This window comes from Syngnathus scovelli, chromosome 4 (genome assembly GCF_024217435.2).
Source record: "Syngnathus scovelli strain Florida chromosome 4, RoL_Ssco_1.2, whole genome shotgun sequence".
In the NCBI taxonomy this organism is placed as follows: domain Eukaryota; kingdom Metazoa; phylum Chordata; class Actinopteri; order Syngnathiformes; family Syngnathidae; genus Syngnathus; species Syngnathus scovelli.
In genome coordinates this window covers 10,523,486-10,547,476 of record NC_090850.1, presented here as the reverse complement: position 1 = coordinate 10,547,476, position 23,991 = coordinate 10,523,486, and the positions used below count along the sequence as shown (strand labels likewise).

The 23,991-nt window shown below is 44.0% G+C and overlaps 2 protein-coding genes and 1 long non-coding RNA gene across 6 annotated transcripts in view; 1 reads left to right on the top strand and 2 right to left on the bottom strand.

Annotated features, from left to right (window-relative positions):
* Nucleotides 1-332: 332 nt before the first annotated feature.
* LOC137840276 (uncharacterized) lies at nt 333-2,355 on the top strand. The gene is made up of 2 exons (XR_011086810.1): nt 333-563; nt 870-2,355. It is a non-coding gene; the product is annotated as an uncharacterized lncRNA (long non-coding RNA).
* A 2,909-nt stretch (nt 2,356-5,264) lies between these two features.
* On the bottom strand, nt 5,265-6,682 carry rps17 (ribosomal protein S17). Its single transcript, XM_049718415.1, has 5 exons — nt 6,565-6,682; nt 6,030-6,181; nt 5,613-5,718; nt 5,466-5,531; nt 5,265-5,383 (listed from the first exon to the last, which is right to left on the bottom strand). The coding sequence occupies exons 1-5, from the start codon at nt 6,565-6,567 to the stop codon at nt 5,306-5,308; spliced, it is 405 nt and encodes a 134-aa protein (XP_049574372.1). The 5' UTR covers nt 6,568-6,682; the 3' UTR covers nt 5,265-5,305.
* An 896-nt stretch (nt 6,683-7,578) lies between these two features.
* csnk1g1 (casein kinase 1, gamma 1) overlaps nt 7,579-23,991 on the bottom strand; it is a 28,173-nt gene continuing 11,760 nt past the window's right edge. Inside the window, exons 5-14 of one of the 4 annotated variants that reach the window (XM_049718405.2) lie at nt 20,322-20,473; nt 19,772-20,006; nt 19,107-19,192; nt 18,481-18,565; nt 18,202-18,350; nt 18,020-18,127; nt 15,923-16,033; nt 14,227-14,333; nt 11,977-12,000; nt 7,579-10,896 (exon numbers count right to left, since the gene is read on the bottom strand). In XM_049718405.2, the coding sequence (XP_049574362.1) occupies nt 10,842-10,896; nt 11,977-12,000; nt 14,227-14,333; nt 15,923-16,033; nt 18,020-18,127; nt 18,202-18,350; nt 18,481-18,565; nt 19,107-19,192; nt 19,772-20,006; nt 20,322-20,473 (1,112 nt within the window). In that variant the 3' untranslated portion in view covers nt 7,579-10,841. The remainder of the gene's footprint in view (nt 10,897-11,976; nt 12,001-14,226; nt 14,334-15,922; nt 16,034-18,019; nt 18,128-18,201; nt 18,351-18,480; nt 18,566-19,106; nt 19,193-19,771; nt 20,007-20,321; nt 20,474-23,991) is intronic. The other 3 variants (XM_049718407.2, XM_049718406.2, XM_049718408.2) reach the window with 3 other exon arrangements.

Sequence of the window (23,991 nt, the reverse complement as noted above, 5' to 3'; positions counted from 1 at the left end):
TACATGTGTACTAAATATGACTGTATGTATGACTATATGTATAAGTGTATACATGAGTGTATGTATGTGAGTCTATTACTGAATGTATGAGTGTATGAGTATATCAATGTATGAGTAAATCAATGTATGAGTGTATATATGAGTGAATGTATGTGCGTGTGTATGAGTATAACAATGTATAAGTGTATTTATAAGTGAATGTAGTATGTCTGTACGTATGAGTATATGAATGATTATAAGTGTATGTCTGAGTTTATGTATACGTCTATTTGTATGTATGTATGTATGTATGTATGTATGTATGTATGTATGTATGTATGTATGTATGTATGTATGTATGTATGTATGTATGTATGTACCGTATTTTCCGGACTATAAGTCGCTCCGGAGTATAAGTCGCACCAGCCATAAAATGCCCCAAAAAGTGAAATAAAACATATATAAGTCGCTCCGGAGTATAAGTCGCATTTTGGGGGCAATTTATTCGACAAAATCCCACACCAAAAACAGTCATGAACGAGCAACAACAGGCTAAACGATAGCAACAACAGGCTAAACGATAGGTATGCTAACGTGACAAACACAAACAAAGAGCTAAGAACGGGCCTGACGTAACAAATAGAGTGATTAAGGACAACTATTGCATGAATAACATGTTTATAAATCCATCAGTGTCACTCCAATTCATTAAATAGCAACAACAGGCTAAACAATAGGTATGCTAACGTGACAAACTCAAACAAAGAGCTGAGAACGGGCCTGACGTAACATATAGAGTGATTAAGGACAACTATTACATGAATAACATGTTTATAAAACCATCGGTGTCACTCCAATTCATTAAATAGCAACAACAGGTTAAACGATAGGTATGCTAACGTGACAAACACAAACAAAGAGCTGAGAACGGACCTGACGTAACATATAGAGTGATTAAGGACAACTATTACATGAATAACATGTTTATAAAACCATCGGTGTCACTCCAATTCATTAAATCCATCGATCGTTCTTTGTCAACAATGGGTGCGCACGGCTGAGGGCGCTTGCGCTTCAAAATATTCCACAGGCTCATATAACGATAGATAAACTATATTTTAAATAACTATAATACAAGCCAATAATATTATCAAACCATCCGTGCACTTTAATTCCATTAAATCCATCGATCAAATTCCTCGTCCTTTGTCAACATCGCCGCGCGTGCGCCCTGACGTCAGCCTCGTCTTTATTCCACAGATCTACTATATAACTATATTGTAGCGTTAACAAAGTACAAGGATCGACGTAGGTTTGGTAAACGGCTCTTTATTAAACAAAACAAACTTCCAAGCGTGTGGCGGCGTGGACTTCCAGACAGACCGGGCGTGCGTAATGGCCATGTCCGAGCCCCGCGCACCGTTCGCGGACAGCCACTCGGCCGAGCGTCGGCCCCCGACTCAGTAGAGACCGGGCGTGCGTAAAAGCCATAATAGTTTTTCAAACCTTCTATGTCACTCCAAATCCTTAATTCCTTCAAACTCTTTGTCCTCCGTGTCACTTAGAAATGATCACCGCTAATGATGGTAGTCCTTGTGTGGGCACGTTTGTATGTAAACAACCGGCGCGCCGCGCTACTGACGTCACTTGAAATAGTAATCCATTGGTACATCACGGTTCTCCAAACTTTCTTTCTGCTGCTCGATTACTGTTTTCAGCTGCATATTTTACAACTTGAAGTTTGTAACCTGCAAAATATGAGTTTCTTTTTGGTGCCATTTTTCTTAAGCCCACCCAGTTGATGAGTCACGGCCAACGGTAAAATTTAGAGCGCCCTCATCCAGTTTCGTCTGAAAATATAATTTTTTTTGGTTGTTTTATCAAATTCAAAGTCTGCTTTATCGTCGATATATTTTTTTATATACTAAGACACACAAAGAGATAGAAATTACATTTCCACTATCCCTCGGTGAGATAGTACACATATGCATACAAGCAACACAAAAAAAACCAAGAAGGCACTAACAATGAATAAATAAGAGTATTGAATAAATGATAAATAAACAAATAATAATAAATAATAATAATAAATATAAGAGGAGCAAAAATGGAGCAAGTGTACATACAGCAGACAGTGGACTTGGATATGGTGCTTTAAAGTGTTAATTGCTTTATTTGATGTTTTCTCTATTTTTTATGTTTTGAATATGTTCAAGATAAAGAAATAAAAGCATGTGAAGTGATCAACTATACTAAAAATAACATGGGAAGTGGTCAACTATACTTGTAAGTGATGTCTTAATGATCAAGTAAAAATTTGTGAAAAAAAAAACATATATAAGTCGCTCCTGAGTATAAGTCGCCCCCCCACCCAAACTATGAAAAAAACCGCGACTTATAGTCCGGAAATTACGGTATGTATGTACGTATGTACTATGTACTTGTGTATAACCAGCTCAGTGGCCTTGTGGTATGAGTGTCCGTCCTGAGACTGGGAGATCGTAGGCTTGATCCCTGGCTAAGTCATACTATAAGATGGAACCCGATACCTCCCTGCTTGACACTCGGCATTTTGGATTGGGGATGCTGTGAGGAGGTGCGCCCCACAGTCATTACTAACAATGTATAGCTTCTACATGGAAGCTCGTCTGAGGGCAACCTAACCTATGTGAAATATTTTAATGTGAAAATGTATTATTCACAGATTTTGAATATAGACAAGTTCTGGACAAAACAAAAATCTATATAAACTAGGGCAGGGGTGTCAAACTCCAGTCCTCGGGGGCCGCATTCCAACATGTGTTCCAAGATTCCCTCGTTAAGTGCACCTGTGTGAAAAGTTAGGCTCCTGGCGAACGTGAAATTGAACTGAACTTTTCATGCAGGTGTGTTTAACGAAGGTAACTTGGAAAACATATTGGAACGCGGCCCCTCGAGAACTGGAGGTCGACACTCCTGGTGTAAGTGAAAAGTGCCACACCCGCCCTCACCCCCACTTTCTGATTGCCTGTTTGATCTGTGATATCCCTTGGACACTCCATTAGGTACACCACCATTTTCAAGTGTAAAAAATAACAAGCCACTTTATTAGGGAAATATCATGGTCAAAGGTCACAGGTGTCAAGCTCTAGTCCTTGGGGCCGCATTCCAACATGTTTTCCAAGATTGCCTCGTTAAGTGCACCTGCGTGAAAAGTTTTAGCTCCTGTAGAACGTGAAAATGACCAAAATCTTTTCACGCAGGTGTCTTTAACGAGGGTAACTTGGAAAACATATTGGAACGCGGCCCCTCAAGGACTGGAGGTCGACACCCCTGGTTTAAGTGAAAAGTGCCACACCCGCCCTCACCCCCACTTTCTGATTGGCTGTTTGATCTGAGACATCACTTGGACACTCAATTAGGTACACCACCATTTTCAAGTGTAAAAAATAACAAGCCACTTTATTAGGGAAATATCATGGTCAAAGGTCTCAGGTGTCAAGCTCTAGTCCTTGGGGCCGCATTCCAACATGTTTTCCAAGATTGCCTCGTTAGTGCACCTGCGTGAAAAGTTTTAGCTCCTGCAGAACGTGAAAATGACCAAAATCTTTTCACGCAGGTGTCTTTAACGGGGGTAACTTGGAAAACATATTGGAACGCGGCCCCTCAAGGACTGGAGGTCGACACCCCTGGTTTAAGTGAAAAGTGCCACACCCGCCCTCACCCCCACTTTCTGATTGGCTGTTTGATCTGAGACATCACTTGGACACTCAATTAGGTACACCACCATTTTCAAGTGTAAAAAATAACAAGCCACTTTATTAGGGAAATATCATGGTCAAAGGTCTCAGGTGTAAAGCTCTAGTCCTTGGGGCCGCATTCCAACATGTTTTCCAAGATTGCCTCGTTAGTGCACCTGCGTGAAAAGTTTTAGCTCCTGCAGAACGTGAAAATGACCAAAATCTTTTCACGCAGGTGTCTTTAACGAGGGTAACTTGGAAAATATATTGGAACGCGGCCCCTCGAGGACTGGAGGTCGACACCCCTGGTTTAAGTGAAAAGTGCCACACCCGCCCTCACCCCCACTTTCTGATTGGCTGTTTGATCTGATACATCACTTGGACACTCAATTAGGTACACCACCATTTTCAAGTGTAAAAAATAACAACCAACTTTATTAGGGAAATATCATGGTCAAAGGTCACAGGTGTCAAGCTCTAGTCCTTGGGCCCGCATTCCAACATGTTTTCCAAGATTGCCTCGTTAGTGCACCTGCGTGAAAAGTTTTAGCTCCTGCAGAACGTGAAAATGACCAAAATCTTTTCACGCAGGTGTCTTTAACGAGGGTAACTTGGAAAATATATTGGAACGCGGCCCCTCGAGGACTGGAGGTCGACACCCCTGGTTTAAGTGAAAAGTGCCACACCCGCCCTCACCCCCACTTTCTGATTGGCTGTTTGATCTGAGACATCACTTGGACACTCAATTAGGTACACCACCATTTTCAAGTGTAAAAAATAACAAGCCACTTTATTAGGGAAATATGGTCAAAGGTCACAGGTGTCAAGCTGTAGTCCTCGGGGCCACATTCCAACATGTTTTCCAAGATTCCCTCGTTAAGTGCACCTGTGTGAAAAGTTAGGCTCCTGCTGAACGTGAAAATGAACTGAACTTTTCACACAGGTGTGTTTAACGAGGGTAACTCGGAAAACATATTGGAACGTGGCCCCTCGAGGACTGAACTAGGGTGACCAGAAGTATGGGTGTATATACATATGAGAGTATGATGTGTGTTTTATTGTATGTGTGTATGGCTCAGTGTACACTTGATTGTATGAGTATATTTATATGTATGAGTATATTGTTGCGTTTTGTTCAAGATGTCTGTCATTGAGCAAGGAAAACAAAGATGTGGAGTAATAGTTGGTTCTTTATTTGCAAGATCTTGGGTTATTTTACAGCAGCCAGTACACAATGCACTTCAGCAGATGAAACGTCAGACTCCAGATCAGAAGGTTTTATACTGTCCACAAGCAGGAATACGGAAGAGAAGAAAAGGAAGGGGAAAAGAAGGATAAACATATTCTCATAAGGCAGACATTTGTTCTGTTATCACCTGATTGTCTGAATGTTTTGTATCTATGTGTCATGACGTTAATGAGCTGTGCCTGATGGAGCAACTATGTTTATAAATTAATAAGAGTATTTACACATTGCTGTTGCTCCCTCTTCTTCCATAACAAAATAGGGATAACCCGTGACCGTGGCTGCTGGGAATGGAAAAGATTGAGACGGTGCACATCAACCACCATTGACATGTCTTTATTAGCAAAAAGACCAACAGGCTCTACAGTCCTCGTGGGGTTTTGAAGTTCATGCCGATAACGGGCTGAGTGACTTGAAGCTTTGAGATGTTACCAAAGTCCTGCAAAGAAGAAGACAACATCTGACTATCACAACGTCACTTGCAATTCAACTTTAGACAGTAGGAGTGTGTGTGCGCCTACAAGCAGCTTGAGCATCTCTTTAGTCTCTGGGTCCACCTCGATGATCTCCTGGTCCAGAGCGGAGATCTGGAGGATGATATGCACATTGTGACTTATGCGACTCAATAATCAAGTTTAGAATTACACAAAGAAGCTTAAAAATTGGACCTCGGGCACATAGTTGTCCCTCCTCTCCCTCTCCTCCTCCTGTAGCTTGATGGAGATGCCCCTCACTGGACCGCGCTGGATGCGCTTCATCAAGTGTGTCACGTAACTGCAACACAAGCAAGTTGTTTAGACTAAACGCTTTATATTAAATATGTTCTGACCCATTAAATGGCATACTAAGTCGGATGAGGAATTAATCAATGCAGGGGCTAGAGGTGAAGTGACTACCGAACCCTTTAAAAAATAAAATAAAATAGGGGCTCTTGTAAAGTTTGGCAAATCCACCTGGTTACCTTTTATTGCACGGCGCTATGTCGGGAGCAAATGACGTCCCTTTCACTTACCACAACAGATCACCCAGATCTGAATCGTCTGAAGAGAGTAAAAAAAATTCAAAGGGGAGCATCTCCAACTCACCCAGCGATTTTGTTGCGAAGAGGTTTGCTGGGGATAATAGCGATCTCCTCACACAACCTCTTGTTGGTGTGGAAGTCATTGCCCAGACGAGTGTAGTACTTCTCAATAATGACCCTGGCAGCCTTCTTGACAGTCTTCGTCCGTACTCGACCCTGATGACAACCAAAATACAAACCCTCGTCACTATGGCAGACAAGCGCAGTCCCAAAGCACACAGCCGTCCTCTCCACTTAAACAAGTCAATGCTAAATTTTGGCTTCCTTACTGACAAAAACTTAACTATACCAAACTCGATGTCTGCACTAAAATAGTGAGAGGAATTTGAGCTTCCAGTAGCGACTAACTGTTTCCCTTAGAGTTCATTCATTTTGTAATCCATCCTCCATCCAGGCCAACGGAAAAATGTCGTGTCAGATGGAATTATTGGTGGCGTTTGTATAACAAACGACGCTTTTCACCGGTGAGTGAGCCCTCAGAAGGTGATGATTGAGAGCGATTGCTACGGGGTGTTGATTCCAGTAGAGGAGATACCCACCATGATGATTTCGGCTGGTTAAAAGGACGAAATCAACTTTGAACCGGAAGTTTATAGTGTACAACATGGCCTAATTACACTATGTACTGAAAAACACACTGCCTCCGTGTGGTCAGAGGTGATAAGAACACTGACTTTTTTAAATCGGTTACCTTAATTGGCTGAAAAACACACTGTCCCCGTGCGGTTAGAGGTGATTAGAACACTGACTTTTTTTTTTTTATCGGTTATTTTTATTGGCCAACCAGACTCATGTGCATTATAACACGTTATTAACTAATACAAAGATGCATTTGTATTATGTTTTGAAAATTGCATTCTCCACACAAATGCTAGTGTGGCAAGTCTCTGAACTGTATACTAATTTGTTTATCCAATTTCTATGTAGTGATAATGTTAATTAGATTTATTTGATCTATTTAGAGGTTTTAGCCTCTCATCCAAAAGCATAATAAATGAAACTAATACTTCTCCCAGCGGCGGCTCGGTGGCGCACTGGGTAGCACGTCCGCCTCACAGTTAGGAGGGTGCGGGTTCGATTCCACCTCCGGCCCTCCCTGTGTGGAGTTTGCATGTTCTCCCCGGGCCCGCGTGGGTTTTCTCCGGGCACTCCGGTTTCCTCCCACATTCCAAAAACATGCTTGGTAGGCCGATTGAAGACTCCAAATTGTCCCTAGGTGTGAGTGTGAGTGCGATTGGTTGTCTGTCTCTGTGTGCCCTGCAACCAGTTCAGGGTGTCCCCCGCCTACTGCCCGATGACGGCTGGGATAGGCTCCAGCACGCCCGCGACCCCCGTGGGGACTAAGCGGTTCAGAAAATGGATGGATGGATGGACTTCTCCCAGCAAAAGGTTTTAGGGGTTTATTCCCACATGCTGGGAAAAAAAACTAATGGTTCGTTGACTTAAATATTAGGTTAAAATGGACAATCCTTTATAAAATTGTTTATCTATTCAGAAGCTATTCAAAGGCAGCTGTATAATGTAAATAACCAAAAGAATACCAACAACAAACAAAAAGGTGGAGAAATGTTTTATTTTACATAAAAAAGGGTGCAAACTGGACTTCCCTTTAGGCATGGAGGGAATAAAAAGTGATTTTTTCATGTGGGACAAATCGTTTAAGATGATTCCAGTAAAGAACCGGCATTTCATTCATAAAAAAAAAAAAGGAAAGAAAGGAGCTTAAGCTTTTTCAACAAATTAAAAATTGGAAACAATAAAAATAGGAAACTTGGGTCCTTCACTCTTGAAGCCCTTTGACTAACTCAAAGTAAATTTTTGAAGTGACATTCATAATTCAACACAATAATACTTATTTACAGTTTTGAGATTTCTCTTAATAATAGTTCTGAGGGTGTGGGGAGGATTGCGTCGAGGGGAAAATAAAGTCTTGGCGCTGTACAACTATATTTTCCAGTTTGAAAGGCAGGGTGAAAAAAATAATTGATTACAGCCTTTATATGAAATCCCAACAGAAAGAACCAAGACTACAATTACGAAGTCTGTACAATTTACAATTCTCAAATAAGCATCACAACATTGCAGTAAATGTCACCCTCTTCTTCAAAGAAAAACACAGTAAGTCCAAGACAATTGTACAGTACAGCAACGAGGAAAAGTGCCAGAGAACCCAAAAAGTAAGCCATTCATACTCACTTGAACCATCCTTAGCGTTGTTTTACACATCTTTGACACCACAGCTCTGGATGTCACGCACAACCTGAAGTCCAACGCAACAAAACCTAGGATAAGCTCAACTTAATTGGTCGGAAAGTAAATGGAATGTCTTTTCCTCCCAAGTTCATATAGGTGACTGGAAGCCATAACGTCTCACAGAGCCGACAATAGACGTGTTCCACAGGAGACGGAGCACGTCATCCCTGGATAAGCCATGCGCGTACTAACCATACAGTTGCACTGCAGGAGGTCCACAGATGCAAAGGATAAATAAAAAAGGCCGTCAAAAACTGCAACACCCTAAATAGAAGGAAGAGGCAGGAGCAAAGAAAACTGTGTGGACATGTGACTACACTGTTCCTAGATCTCGCTCAACACTTCCTGGTAACTGAATTCAGCTACCAGGCGCAGGGATTTATTTTTTTAAATGATGGTGGAAACATTTTAACAAAGGACACAAGGTGGAATGAGATGATTAAAAAATAAAATCCACGTTCCTGGCACAGGTCAAAGGCATGGACTTGTAGTAGTAGTCTCAGGAATGGCACCAGGGGAATCCATAATTCAGCGGCAACATGAAACAAAGCAACATGAAAGGCTATTTAATCCGGATATCTATCGCACTACCAGGAACCATGTTCGATTTTTCTCAAGAAGCCCAATGTCGAGGCCCTGCCTGATGCCACTGTGGCATCATTGGAGTCAGAGGTCAAAAATGTTTCCAGCTGAACATCAGCTGTTCAGCACAGTCAACAGACACAAGTATGTCCCCAAAAGGAAGGAATTGAATACCTGCATTCAAATAACCTATTCCCCTCAGTTAAGACTTCCAACTATTAGAAAAGGTCCCGTAGATGCTCATATTCAAGTACTTTCAATAACATCACTTAGGCCTCACGTGAGTGGTGAGGGCTAAGAACAAAAACCAAAAGCTATACAGTGTAAATACACGCAACAAGCATATATGAATTCAGTGAGATTAATTACCAACATCTACCACACTGTATTCCAACAGATGTGGGTGCAGCTCCGCTTAAAACTGCACCCAGGACTCCAGTGAGAGTGGATTCATGTGTACGTACATGCAGCGGTGGCGAGAGGATGGGGCATGGCACACTGCTTTGAAGAAGAGGAGAAAGAAAAAAAAAAAAAGACAAATGACGGTGCATTGCCGGCACCTCTACGGAAACCTGGCACACACTTGATGTCAAACACATGATTTAAGAATGAACAAAGGAGGAACGCTGGGGTCAACAAATGTAGTAGTGCAGTCATGATCTCAAGCTTTTTTTTTTTGTTTTCCACATGTTGCTACCACTTCCTTACTCATGGCTATTTGGATTGAACAAACAATTGAGTTTACAAATGTTCACATTAGCAAGACATGAAATAAAAAAATAAAAACTGTGTTCGGAGGATAGGCAAGGTGACGTTCAAGGCAGCCCTCCGCGACACTACGTCAAAACACAAATGATGCGGATACAATCGCTCTGCGAGTTGACAACAGTCGGTCGGGATCATCGAGCAGTGCTTTGCAGTGCGGGGGGCGTCGGGCGGGAATCCATCAGTCGCTCACAGTCCACAAATTTGGGCTTTTTTTTTTGCCCCATTTTGCCATCCTTTTTGAAATACATTTTTTAACCCCTCCAACTGCTGCTAATCTAACAACCATCAGATCAGGATGCGTTCTTTACACAAGTCAAGTGAGGTGGTTGTTTGGGGTTAAGGCAGAGAACAGTAGTGTTGAGAAGCTCCAAAGCAACTACTGGTGCAGAGTCCATCATTTGCCATCTCAAGAACATCACGTGGTCTCTCCACGTTAGTTTTGGTCTCACCCGTGCGCAGACAAATGACATAAATGCTCCGAAGTCTTTTACTTTTCGGTTCATATACATTCAGCGTGTATGTTGGGAGAGAGAATTATTAAGAAAACTGGTGGCAACGGAGAGATAAATATCATAAATAGTTTCTTCTTCCAGCCTCTCAGAGTGTTCAAAAACCAGGACAAGATTTTTGGAGGGTTGTAGTGTGTCGAGAGGGGTACTTGACCTCGGAGCCGGAGCGATTCTCCGCTGGGAGCACAGGGCAGGCGGCGTGTGTGCGTGTTCTCCCCCTGTGCCCTCTGGTCTCGGGGCTCACCTCTTTGGAGGCAGAAAGTGCAGGAGCTAATGCAAGCAGTTTAGGCTCTTGACTTCTCATGTGTCATGCTTTACATTCAGTCCCACATCAAGAATACCCAAAATGGGATTTATCATCAAAAAGAGCGGCGTGGAAATGAAAATGCCATTTAGCGAGTGAAACAACCAATCATAAAGTAAATGAGGGGGGAGATGCCGAAAGGAGAAAAATGCATCTTGACCAAAATTATGCTTGGCAAAAGTTCCAACAAAATGTTACCCCGCACATCCTGGATGAAAAATTAAAACATGATTCCCAGCAAATGACAAAAAAAAGTCCAGAAAACATTTCACTGGTCCTTTCAGAATATGCTGCCAACAAGAGCTCTCCTTTTCTTGCGCTTGTATTCTGAATGGAATTTCACCGATTTCTGTCGGCAACAATCAACTGAGCCGGAGCGTTTCAGGCTGCTCGCAGAGCATCATTTGTGTCGCGGTGTGTTCTTCTTCCGTTTTCGTTTGAAGAAGCAGCAGCACCTGCGGACAGAAACACACATTCAACTAACATTTAGGCAAATGATACAACACAGGCAAGAGTGCTTATACTCAGTTGTTAGGCAAGAACCTTACATTTAAAGTGAAATCAACCCAATTTTTGACTTTATAATGTTATGTTGTACGTGCCCCCACTAGTCTAAAGACAGCATTCTGATTAATACATTGCATTTGTGGGATATGAGTTGAGCAGCAAATGCACCCGTTTTTATCTAGCTCTGGGGGCCACCATTTTGCCACTTCCTATCGACTGAATGACATCAGAGTTGCCTGGTCTCAGGCCACAACCAATCACCGTTCAACTTCAGAAATTTGGTGAGCCTGACAACTGTGAAGTCGTTTTCAGTCAACACCAAGTGGGGAAAATGGCTGCTCCTTGAGATGGATAAAAACAGATGGATCTGGCCTGTTTACTTCATATTCCACAAACAAAACATAAACCATAACACTGTTTCAACCAGTTGAGCTGCACAGAGCATCCTAAAAAAAATGGGGGTTGACTGCCATGCTTATACTTTGGTGTAAGAATTAGCATAGAACCCAGACTTCAGGTCCAACTACAAGGCTGATATAGCTGCCAACGAGCAGCCAACTACCGCATGTTGCAGTTTGAAGCACCAACACTTTTGTCCCTGTAGTGTGAGCTGAAAAATTCCAATATTTATTTGGGCCCGTTTGCTTCCAATTATCTGAAACACTTAACTACTAGGGGGGAAAAAACAAAACAAAAGCATACAGAAAGAAATATTGGTCCCGGGGAAAGAATATGAAGGGGTGCACACAAAGAGCCAAGACATGATGGGCCAGTGGTTCAATAACACAGAGAACAATGCTGTCGATTATGACATGACTGGGTCCTTCTTATTTGAAAGATCAGGTTAACTATCTGAATCTGTCACTTTCAAAGTTGTCCCTCCTTGCTTTGCCAGGATCTAAGCCACATATCACGGCGTTCTAATGAGTTCATTTCCGATTCAAAACCCAACGAGTGGGTTGGGCCCAGCCTAGCTGATCCACTCCCTGTCCCATGAGGCTGAGGTGGACGAGCAGAGAGGGACTCACCACAGGTTGAGCATTTTCACGCAGCTACAGAAGAGAGAACAAAGAGTGTAAAGACAAAAGAAAGATAGATTATTACAGCAAGAACAAGATGAGGAGGACAGAGCGCATGCAACACACACACACACACACACACACACACACACACACTCGCACACATTAACAGACAAGCACAGTGGGGAGGGAGCCTTGAGTGGGGAAAACTAGACCACTCGCTAGTTCTGGATCGCTTGTTATGTCTCAGGAAGTTCATGTCATATTGTATTGCATTCAGTACCCACAGGAGTTAAGTGATACTCGAATGGTGGGAGCGAGATGCATTGCAGTCTGCCCATTGGTCGATGGAGGATGGAATGAGAAGACGCCTTCACCCACACACCCAGCTCCTCTTGTCGATTTGAATTCAATAGCAGGTAACCACTCTGTCTTGCTGCCATGATGTCACACTGACTATGTAGGTGACGCAGCTATCGTCATATCTCCTACACATCCCATGGAGGAAACGCAAGCCAAGTTCAACATTTCAAATGTGAGCTGTAGATGGAGGTTGATAGAAAAGTGATTAAGTTTACACTGCATTTGCATTAATTCAGTCTTTAATACTTCGTGAAGATCTGAAATGAACCACGACCACTCCTGTGATGACATAATCCCCGCTTCCAACCCTACCATGTACTCCCCCATCTCGGTAAATGCTGGTGCAATGTCAAGGTTTCATACGTAATGTTAAAAATTGGTCTATCGTTGACCTTAAAGTCTGACTCATAAAGGGAAAAGCCAAAAAAGCGACATACTGGCACTACAGTACTGGGTGTAACGTTTCCGCATTAAAATGCAGTCAAGAACACTGGCGGAGCTAGAGTGGTGGCCACGGGGGCACTGGTCCTCCTGAAATACACTTGGACCCATCCAGGTGCCAGACCAAAATGACTTGAGTATTTTCCAATTCTTCTGAGAATTTCTTTCCACATTTGCACGAGTCCCACGTGGGGAACATGTTAAGAAACTTTATCAGCATTTTTTGAAGAATTTGAAAACAAAAATGTTTTGTTGATCCCCTGACGGCCACCTTATTTATTTGCATCTGTATGTCTATTTTGTGATTCTCAGCTACATTGACATAATTAGGATGGGTAAATGACTAAAAACGTGAGCTGAAAAATAAATTGTTTCCAATTCCGGCCCACCTGCAATACCGCCACAGACCACTAGAGAGCCGAGGACCATCGGTTGACAATCCCTGATTTATAGTATTGGTGGAGCAGAAACTAAATGCCAGGGAAGGTGACGCCGGGTACCAAAGGGCAAACTGGTGGTTAGGGACCACTGTTCAAAGGCATATCGCATAAGGTCAGATGATAACTTCTAAAAAATGGTGATGCGCAACGTCATTTCACTGTTATTCACTGTTAATTAACTGGCAACAGCACGAGTTCTGTTGGGTTTGACATGCTTGCAGGGCCATCAAAGTAGCTGCCAACAGTGACGCCAATAAAGGAAGTCTCATCATTAGACAAAAATAGAAATGACTGCAAATGAAAGTGATTTATTAGAAGTAATTCATCTTTTGTTGAATCTTTCATGGCCAGTTGGGAAAGGTTGAGACGCCACTGTCATATGTAACTTACTGAAATGGAGGTCACCCAGTTTATTTATTTAGGTTGACTTTTCCTTTGATTTTAGTATTTTGTGGACCACTGCTACAGGGAGATAAGTATTTGCTACTTTATATTCTTTTTTTTCAGTGAGCTTCCACGAGAATTAGCAGATACTGCTCTACTAGCCATATAAAATCTGTCATGATGGGATATTATTGTTAAAAAAACAAACGACAATCTGGATGGGCTTTTCTTCCCTTCTTAATACATTGCCGAGATATCAGATCGGGACTTGTTTTCAGCAAGTCCTGAAAAACAGGTGACTCAGACCCGGGTGCAAAAAAACTGTGATTGGGACATCCCTACTAAAAAGCGTAGTAGAGGCTCAAAATGAGAACCTTAGTCTGATTGACGCATTACATCTTTAAAAAGTAGAACCACATGAAAATTTGATAGACAAACAAATAGTCAAAGATGAGCAACAGACAGAAAGGAGATACACGTGGTCGTATTAAGATAAAGGATGTCACAATTCCACAGCACGGCAAACGGCAGCGAGGGTAAAGCAGCAAAAAGAAGTGGAGAGGAAGAGCAGGAAAGAGAGGGGGCAGCATAAGGACATGGAAGAGAAGAGGTGCGGCTGCATGACACATACTTGGCTTCTTCCACCACTTCCACCTCTGCCTGGGCGGTGATTGGCGCATTGGAATGAGCTGCTAGTGGATCGTCAGCGTTCAGCTCCCCGTTGGTTGAGCTGACCACCTGCGGCACATGCAGTACACACACGTCTTCACATCACATCTGTCCGCTTGTACTCTCAACCAGACAACAACTGCAGCAATATTTCAGCGTGTGAAGAAAATGCAACATTGCGACCAAAGGGCAAGCCGCACATCAATAGCACAAAAGACAGACTACATTAATGTATTATGCAGAGTGGCCAAGATTTGATACAGTTCCGGAAGTGGTTTTAATTCATGATAACAGTCTGGTGTGCCTCACTGTGCAACTGAACACACAAGTGACATTTTGTAAAGTACTGATGGATTTAAAAGCATTTTAAACACAAACACACCACATCATATATGATATGAATACAAATAACTACACATTTCTGCATTAATGAACAGATTTTTGGGGGACATATGCATGATTGTTTTGATTGCTAGATGCTGAGATGCTCAAATTAACTATTTTTTTTAACAAATTATGTATTTTTTGCACAAAAATATAAAACGTTAGGTAGCTAGATAGCTTTTTATAGGTTGTCCCGCTTGATAGCTAGCTTCTTATAGTTTTCCCTGCATTGGTTTCAAAAGAACAACCAACCTTTACAAGAGGTGTTAAGAGAAGAACTGTCAAAAGTGTTTAGTCATTGTATTAAAGGTTATCTCATTTTGTACTTCTAAATTAAGAAAAGTCGTAGCGTGAGGTGAATCAGTAACATTACTTATTACTTCCTTCTCGTTAATCATTAAAATTAGGTGTGCTTAAATATTGTACTTACATAAATACTTTAGTGGCTTGTGCGCTCGTAAAACATCAACAGTTTGACCCCATAATGATATTCCGCAGTAGCTGATGGCAAAATTGCTTTGAAATCGGCACAAATTGGCCGTCAACCAGCATTGTGAAATGGATTGTCACCATTCCTTTCACGACCCACTCTAACAGGGGATAGATATTCCTCTTAAAGTCCATTTCAGAAGGACCGTGAGCACATGCACTAATTCAGGTAATCTCGCCATGCATGAAGCTTCGTGTTTTCATGAGGCAGACAAAGATGCCATGAAGAGTACAGCGAGACCTGAGAGCAAAGACTGTTGTTCCATGGCATAATTACCATTTGTGGGGCGGGGCAACATGCATATGGTGGTGCGGGGGGGGAAAAGAAAAAAAAAAAAAAAAACATTCCCCTGCCAGAGGACCAAAGGTTTGTGAGACGAACATGATCATATATCTGTCTCGACACCTCATCTACCAAATTGGAAAATCATTAGATAATTTAGAGTGACAAGACCATAACATGTCTAAGACCACATCATTTATGATCAATTTTGAGCTGTGACTTCGTTTCAATTTATGGAGACAAATTAAATTGGAGAAATACCTCTAAAATCTCCTTTATAACACTGATGACAAATAACTCAGGAAATCAAAAGCATTTTAATAAAATTTAAAATTATTTGAATTCTGTTCACTTATCAGAATGTCAAATGGGAAAAAGAAATGTGCTCTAACATATAGAGGCCACTTGAGCATGTGACAACGCCAATGAGGTGCTGCAAGACAGATTCAGGGCCTCAGACCTGGACGGGGTGTGACTGGTTGAACAGGTGAGGGGTGCATACCTGCACTGAGCCCCCGTGCCTGTCCGCTGCTAGGTGGGAGGTCAGATAGGAGGAGTTTGCTTGGCGAGTGGGCTGCACCTCCCATGCTCCTCGTCGATCAGAGACTGCTGTCTGCCCGGGAGTCGGGGATGCCAGCCAAGTGACAGGGAGAAGAAGTGGGTTTGGGAGTGCAATGAGAGAGGGAGGAATTATGGTATAGTTGCATTAGGAAAGATGGGTATTCCAGTGTGCCAGGCCAGGTTCATGCAAAGCACCATGAAAATTGAAGAATAAAATAATCGTCAAACCAAACCAAGCAAGGCTTATAGCCAGACAGAAAAAACAAACAAATGTGCCCAAAACCAAAAACGTGTCTAAAACTGTTGCTTTTGACTAAAAACAAAACAAATAGAAAATCGTACTGAACCCATGAATAACAATGACAGAGCTGACAACTAAATAAGAATTGATGTAAATCTATGACAGCAATCTAATTAGTTTTAATCCATGCCACTCAAAAGTGTACTTTTAAACTATACTCCTGTCACATTATATGTATGGAAATGCATACTTAAAGGGGAAGTCAACAGCCAATTACACCCATTACAATAATATGTTGTATGAGCCCCATTCCTCTAAACACAGCATTCTACTCAATATTGCATTCGTGGAAGCAAATTCAACCCGTTTTGCTATCTCGGGGACGGCCATTTTGTCACTTGTTGACTGAAAATGACATCACATTGACAGCAGGTGGCAAAATGGCCGCCCCCTGAAATGGATAAAAACAGGTGGATTGTTTTCCTGTTTAATTCATATTCCACAAAGTAAACATTAATCAGAACACCGTGTTTCGACGAGTTGGACTGCACAGAACATATTATTGCCATTAAAATTTGGGGGTTGCCTTCCACTTAAAATTGGTTTGAACTGAGCTATTTAACAGAAATACCATATACCGTATTTTCCGGACTATAAGTCGCTCCGGAGTATAAGTCGCACCAGCCATAAAATGCCCCAAAAAGTGAAAAAAACATATATAAGTCGCTCCGGAGTATAAGTCGCATTTTGGGGGGCAATTTATTCGACAAAATCCCACACCAAAAACAGTCATGAACGAGCAACAACAGGCTAAACAATAGCAACAACAGGCTAAACGATAGGTATGCTAACGTGACAAATACAAACAAAGAGCTGAGAACGGGCCTGACGTAACATATAGAGTGATTAAGGACAACTATTACATGAATAACATGTTTATAAAACCATCGGTGTCACTCCAATTCATTAAATAGCAACAACAGGCTAAACGATAGGTATGCTAACGTGACAAACACAAACAAAGAGCTGAGAACGGGCCAAATAATAATAAATAATAATAATAAATATAAGAGGAGCAAAAATAGAGCAAGTGTACATACAGCAGACAGTGGACTTGGATATGGTGCTTTAAAGTGTTAATTGCTTTATTTGATGTTTTCTCTATTTTTTATGTTTTGAATATGTTCAAGATAAAGATATAAAAGCATGTGAAGTGATCAACTATACTAAAAATAACATGGGAAGTGGTCAACTATACTTGTAAGTAAGTGATGTCTTAATGCTCAAGTAAAAATTTGTGAAATAAAACATATATAAGTCGCTCCTGAGTATAAGTCGCCCCCCCACCCAAACTATGAAAAAAAGCGCGACTTATAGTCCGGAAATTACGGTAAGCTTTGTGTTCACATAAAACCATTTGCAATAGAACATTTTATAAGATGCAATTCCTCAATAGCCCGTTTGTTTGTTCAAAAACTTGTACATATACAATTGAGATGGTATGCACTCACTTTGGCATTCAAGGCACATTCCGCATTTATCTTAAAACGTTCAATCGCCTCCTCTGTTGAGTGCTTGTTATGTCGTGTATATCTAACAAAAACGCAATTTTGTTTGTTATACTAGTAGTTGTCGGTGGCTTTAGTGATTTACGAACATTCATTGCCCTCAACTCATATTCACCACAGGTCTACAAAAACCTTTCATTATTGCATTATATTTCCTGAATTGAGCCATCTGTACACTTGAATGGCCCAACCTGAAGTGTGAAGGGTCCCAGATTTCATACTTTCATACCTGATTTCTTATTGGTGGGTGTGCTGAGGTCCGGTCTCTATGAGGATGGCTCTCTCTTGTGACTGCAGATGCCCCCGAATCTATATGGACGGACCCCACTGGCGTGGGCTAGAGGAAAGACAACTCATAAACATGCATCACACTTGATCTTCCTTCGTTCACATTTGACGTGTGCTACTTACAATCTGCCTGCCAACCCAGTCGTACGTGTAGTCGAAGGTGTATCCTTTGCGCTCAAATAATTCAGTGAATAAAGTCCTCAAATATTCATAGTCCGGCTTTTCAAAGAAGTCTAGCCGTCTTACATATCGCAGGTAGGTGGCCATCTCCTCTGAATGAAACAACGTCACAGGGCTAAGAATTCAAGATGGCTAACAGAACTTGCAGCTGTGCTATACATTGTATGATGTTTGTATTATACTGCAAAACTGTCAATTATGCTGAGCAATTAAGCAGAATACCTGGGAAGTTCTCACACAGGACTTCAATGGGAGTGTTTCGTTTTGTGTCTCCAATTTTTTGGTATCGCTCTTTCAGTGTGTCAGCCTGCGGGAGAGTAAACACACGGCACGTGACATGAAGCAGTTCTAATGACTACTGTACTACAGCGTAATGATGGTTGGATGGGAAATCAAGTGTTCATATAGCGCCACACCCACTCACTTTACGACTGGTCTAACTTTTGCACTCTTGTCTGTGGGAATTTTTCTTAATTGTTTTTTGAGGTTGGTTTCAAGTTTATACCTCAAAAGAGATCCACGGGATTGAGGTTAAGGACTATTTGTTCTTCACATCATTCCCTTCCAAGCATTGATGCCGTTATGAGCCTTGCTTGTGCTAACTATCCCAAATTTTGGGTACAATGAATCAAAATTCAGAAGAACTGATCAGCTGACACGGTGTTTGGGTCAGTTTAGGATATTGTCTTTCATAACCAGTGACTTAAATGGATTCCAACAAAATCTCCCATTTTATTTGCAGACCTATATTTACAACTTGATTTTATCAGCACAGTGGATGAATGAATTAAAAACACGTTCCAATGAATACAATATGGAAACAAAATGAAAATTTTTTTATATGTTACCTTGAGCCCTTGCCATGGCAAACTCCCACGAAGGAAATACATGAACATGTGACCTAAGGCTTCCAGGTCATCTCGTCGGCTTTGCTCTATATGAAAAAAATTATTAACTTCCTCTGATAAACTAGTTTCAGGAGCCAAACTAACTAACATGAAACACTTCAAAGCAATGATTCTCAAATGGTGTGTTGGGAACAAAAAGTGGGTCGTTTACAAATTTTGAGTGGGTTGTGGACAGCTCGTAAAAATACAGAAGAATACAAATTGTATTTGTATTGTGTTCTCTTTTTAAAAAACATTAGGTAAGCGACAGGAAATGGGCAAATGACTGGTCTAGTCACTAGTTTACGCCGTTAAACAGTGCAGCTCCGACTTTGGCTAGCAGGGGTCATTGCAAGCAGTACGCTTTGGGTGGAATAGTCAAATCTATTTGCAACAGTGTTTAATAAGAACATATGCCGAACATGTATTATCACAGGCTTTTTTTAAACAAACAAACAAACAAACAAACAAACAAACAAACAAACAAAAAATACCCTACTGCTCTTAACTTTCATAAGTGTGTCCTGACTTTGTAACAACACAAAGATGCGAGTCCCAGGATGACAACAGTTGAGAACCACTGCTTAGAAGACTTCAAAATAAACTCCAAAGTTGTGATAGCATACCTTTCCCTAAATGCGTGTTGATAGACATGTAGCGGGCAGTGCCAGTCAAGCTCTTATGCTCCCGGTATGGAATGTGTTTTTTGGTCTCTGGGTCGATGTATTCTTTGGCCAAGCCGAAGTCAATAATGTGGATAATGTGCTCCTTTTTGTTCCCTTGCCGTCCAATGAGAAAATTTTCTGGTTTTACATCTCTATAGATAAGGTTTTTAGAATGCACATATTCCATTCGAGATATCTGTAGAGAAAGGATAAAAATCAGAGTGTAACAACAGGAATCCTGAGGACCGGACTTAGTTCCCCCTGACCCAGACACTAGTGAGGATGAAAGCAAAAATCTCTCAAAGAAGTAGTTATACGTGCTAGTCTGTTTCCCTATGGATGAGCTTCCCCACCTAATAAAGTAAACTCAATGAGATCTACCATGCACTAGGGTTCATCACAGGTAAACCTCAGGGTTAATTGCCATAATACAAACTTTAAACACATATAAGTACATACAAGTACTAATTCATAATAGCCACCGATAGAATTGAAATAGTGAAGAACTCACCAATTGGATTGCGATCATTAGGACAGTCTTCAATGAAAAGGTCCTGTCACATAAGTCAAATAGGTCCTCCAGACTCGGGCCCAAGAGCTCCAGAACCATGGCATTGTATTTCCCACATGGTCCAAAGTAAAAGACTTGGGGCACACCTTCAGCTAAAACATATAAAGACAAATTGTTAGAACCCAAATGGCAGCTACTGAGTGACATCATTGTGTTGATGTGTATTCACTAGTGCGTTCAAGTACACTATGGAAAAGCGCCACCTCTTAAACTCTTGCGCAGTCCCAAAGATGCGCTGTGGTACCAAAACATTTGATTTTATGTGACAACTTTGCCCCTCCGCGAGTCGTCACCTTATCGTGGTGGAGGGGTTTGCGTGCCCCTATGATCCTAGGAGCCATGTTGTCGGGGGCTTCATGCCCCTGGTAGGGTCACCCATGGCAAACGGGTCCTAGGTGAGGGGTCAGACAAAGCACGGCTCACCCAAGCCCCTTATGATGAAAACCATAAATGGACTTTGTTTTCCCTCGCCCGGACGCGGGTCACCGGGGCCCCCCTCTGGAGCCAGGCCTGGAGGTGGGGCTCGAAGGCGAGCGTCTGGCTGCCGGGTCTTCGCCCATGGGGCCCGGCCGGGCATAGCCCGAAATGGAAACGTGGGTCCCCCTTCCCATGGGCTCACCACCTGTGGGAGGGGCCGAAGGGGTCGGGTGCAATGTGAGCTGGGCGGCAGCCAAAGGCAGGGACCTTGGCGGTCTGATCCCCGGCTGCAGAAGCTGGCTCTTGGGACATGGAATGTCACCTCTCTGGCTGGAAAGGAGCCCGAGCTGGTGTGCGAGGCAGAAAGATTCCGACTAGATATAGTCGGACTAGCCTCCACACACAGTTTGGGTTCCGGTACAAGCCCTCTTGAGAGGGGCTGGACTCTCTTCCACTCTGGAGTTGCCCACGGTGAGAGGCGTCGAGCAGGTGTGGGTATACTTATTGCCCCCCGGCTGGGCGCCTGCACATTGGGGTTCACCCCGGTGAACGAGAGGGTAGCCTCCCTCCGCCTTCGGGTGGGGGGACGGGTCCTGACTGTTGTTTGTGTCTATGCACCAAACAGCAGCTCAGAGTACCCACCCTTCTTGGGGTCCCTGGAAGAGGTGCTGGAGAGCGCTCCTTCTGGGGACTCCATCGTTCTACTGGGTGACTTCAATGCTCACGTGGGCAATGACAGTGAGACCTGGAAGGGCGTGATTGGGAGGAACGGCCCCCCTGATCTGAACCCGAGCGGTGTTCTATTGTTGGACTTCTGTGCTCGACACGGATTTTCAATAATGAACACCATGTTCAAACATAAGGGTGTCCATGTGTGCACTTGGCACCAGGACACCCTAGGCCGCAGTTCGATGATAGACTTTGTAGTCGTGTCATCGGATTTGCGGCCGCATGTTTTGGACACTCGGGTGAAGAGAGGGGCGGAGCTGTCAACTGATCACCACCTGGTGGTGGGTTGGCTCCGATGGTGGGGGAAGATGCCGGTCCGACCTGGCAGACCCAAACGCTCTGTGAGGGTCTGCTGGGAACGTCTGGCAGAATCTCCTGTCAGGAAGAGCTTCAACTCCCACCTCCGGCAGAGCTTTTCCCACGTCCCGGGGGAGGCGGGGGACATTGAGTCTGAGTGGACCATGTTCCGCGCCTCCATTGTTGAGGCGGCCGACCGGAGCTGTGGCCATAAGGTCGTTGGTGCCTGTCGTGGCGGCAATACCCGAACCCGCTGGTGGACACCGGCGGTAAGGGATGCCGTCAAGCTGAAGAAAGAGTCCTATCGGGCCGTTTTGGCCTGCGGGACTCCGGAGGCAGCTGACAGGTACCGGATGGCCAAGCGGAACGCGGCTTCGGCGGTTGCTGAGGCAAAAACCCGGGCGTGGGAGGAGTTCGGTGAGGCCATGGAGAATGACTTTCGGACGGCTTCGAGGAAATTCTGGTCCACCATCCGGCGTCTCAGGAGGGGGAAGCAGTGCAACGTCAACACTGTTTACAGTGGGGATGGCGTGCTGCTGACCTCGACTCGGGACGTCGTGAGTCGGTGGGGAGAATACTTCGAAGACCTCCTCAATTCCACCTACACGCCTTCCATTGAGGAAGCAGGGCCTGGAGACTCTGAGGCGGATTCTCCAATCTCTGGGGCCGAAGTCACTGAGGTAGTCAAAAAACTCCTCGGTGGCAAGGCCCCGGGGGTGGATGAGATCCGCCCGGAGTTCTTAAAGGCTCTGGATGTTGTGGGGCTGTCATGGCTGACACGCCTCTACAACGTTGCGTGGACATCGGGGACAGTGCCTCTGGATTGGCAGACTGGGGTGGTGGTTCCCCTCTTTAAGAAGGGGGACCGGAGGGTGTGTTCCAATTACAGGGGAATCACACTCCTCAGCCTCCCTGGTAAGGTCTATTCAGGGGTGCTGGAGAGGAGGGTCCGTCGGGAGGTCGAACCTCGGATTCAGGAGGAGCAGTGTGGCTTTCGTCCTGGCCGTGGAACAGTCGACCAGCTCTACACCCTCGGCAGGATCCTCGAGGGTGCATGGGAGTTCGCCCAACCAGTCCACATGTGTTTTGTGGACTTGGAGAAGGCGTTCGACCGTGTCCCTCGGGAGGTTCTGTGGAGGGTGCTTCGGGAGTACGGGGTGCCGAGCCAACTGATAAGGGCGGTTCGGTCCCTGTACCACCGATGCCAGAGTCTGGTCCGCATTTCCGGCAGTAAGACGGATTCGTTCCCAGTGAGGGTTGGACTCCGCCAAGGCTGCCCTTTGTCACCGATTCTGTTCATAATTTTTATGGACAGAATTTCTAGGCGCAGCCGAGGCGTTGAGGGGGTCCGGTTTGGGGACCTCAGCATCGCGTCTTTGCTTTTTGCAGATGACGTGGTGCTGTTGGCTTCTTCAGGCCGTGATCTCCAGCTCTCGCTGGAACGATTCGCAGCCGAGTGTGAAGCGGTCGGGATGAGGGTCAGCACCTCCAAATCCGAGTCCATGGTCCTCGATCGGAAAAGGGTGGAATGCCCTCTCCGGATCGGGGATGAGATCCTGCCCCAAGTGGAGGAGTTCAAGTATCTTGGAGTCTTGTTCACGAGTGAGGGGAGGATGGAGCGTGAGATCGACAGGCGGATCGGTGCAGCGTCGGCAGTAATGCGGACCCTGTACCGGTCCGTTGTGGTGAAGAGAGAGCTGAGCCAAAAGGCAAAGCTCTCAATTTACCGGTCGATTTACGCTCCTACCCTCACCTATGGTCACGAGCTATGGGTCGTGACCGAAAGAACGAGATCTCGGATACAAGCGGCCGAAATGAGTTTTCTCCGCAGGATGTCCGGGCTCTCCCTTAGAGATAGGGTGAGAAGCTCGGTCATCCGGGAGAGACTCGGAGTAGAGTCGCTACTCCTCCACGTTGAGAGGAGCCAGATGAGGTGGCTCGGGCATCTTATCAGGATGCCTCCTGGACGCCTCCCTGGGGAGGTGTTCCGGGCATGTCCCACCGGTAGGAGACCCCGGGGACGACCCAGGACGCGCTGGAGAGACTATGTCTCTCAGCTGGCCTGGGAACGCCTTGGGATCCCCCGGGATGAGCTGGATGAAGTGGCTGGGGAGAGGGAAGTCTGGGAGTCCCTCCTAAAGCTGCTGCCCCCGCGACCCGACCCCGG

Bases quoted from the DNA above. Each gene is read 5' to 3' on its own strand.
- rps17 (XM_049718415.1), bottom strand. The intron at 5,532-5,612 runs GTCCAATTTTTA...ATCATCCTCCAG, and splicing joins GGGACAACTATGTGCCCGAG to ATCTCCGCTCTGGACCAGGA. The intron at 5,384-5,465 runs GTAGGCGCACAC...TCTTCTTTGCAG, and splicing joins AAGAGATGCTCAAGCTGCTT to GACTTTGGTAACATCTCAAA.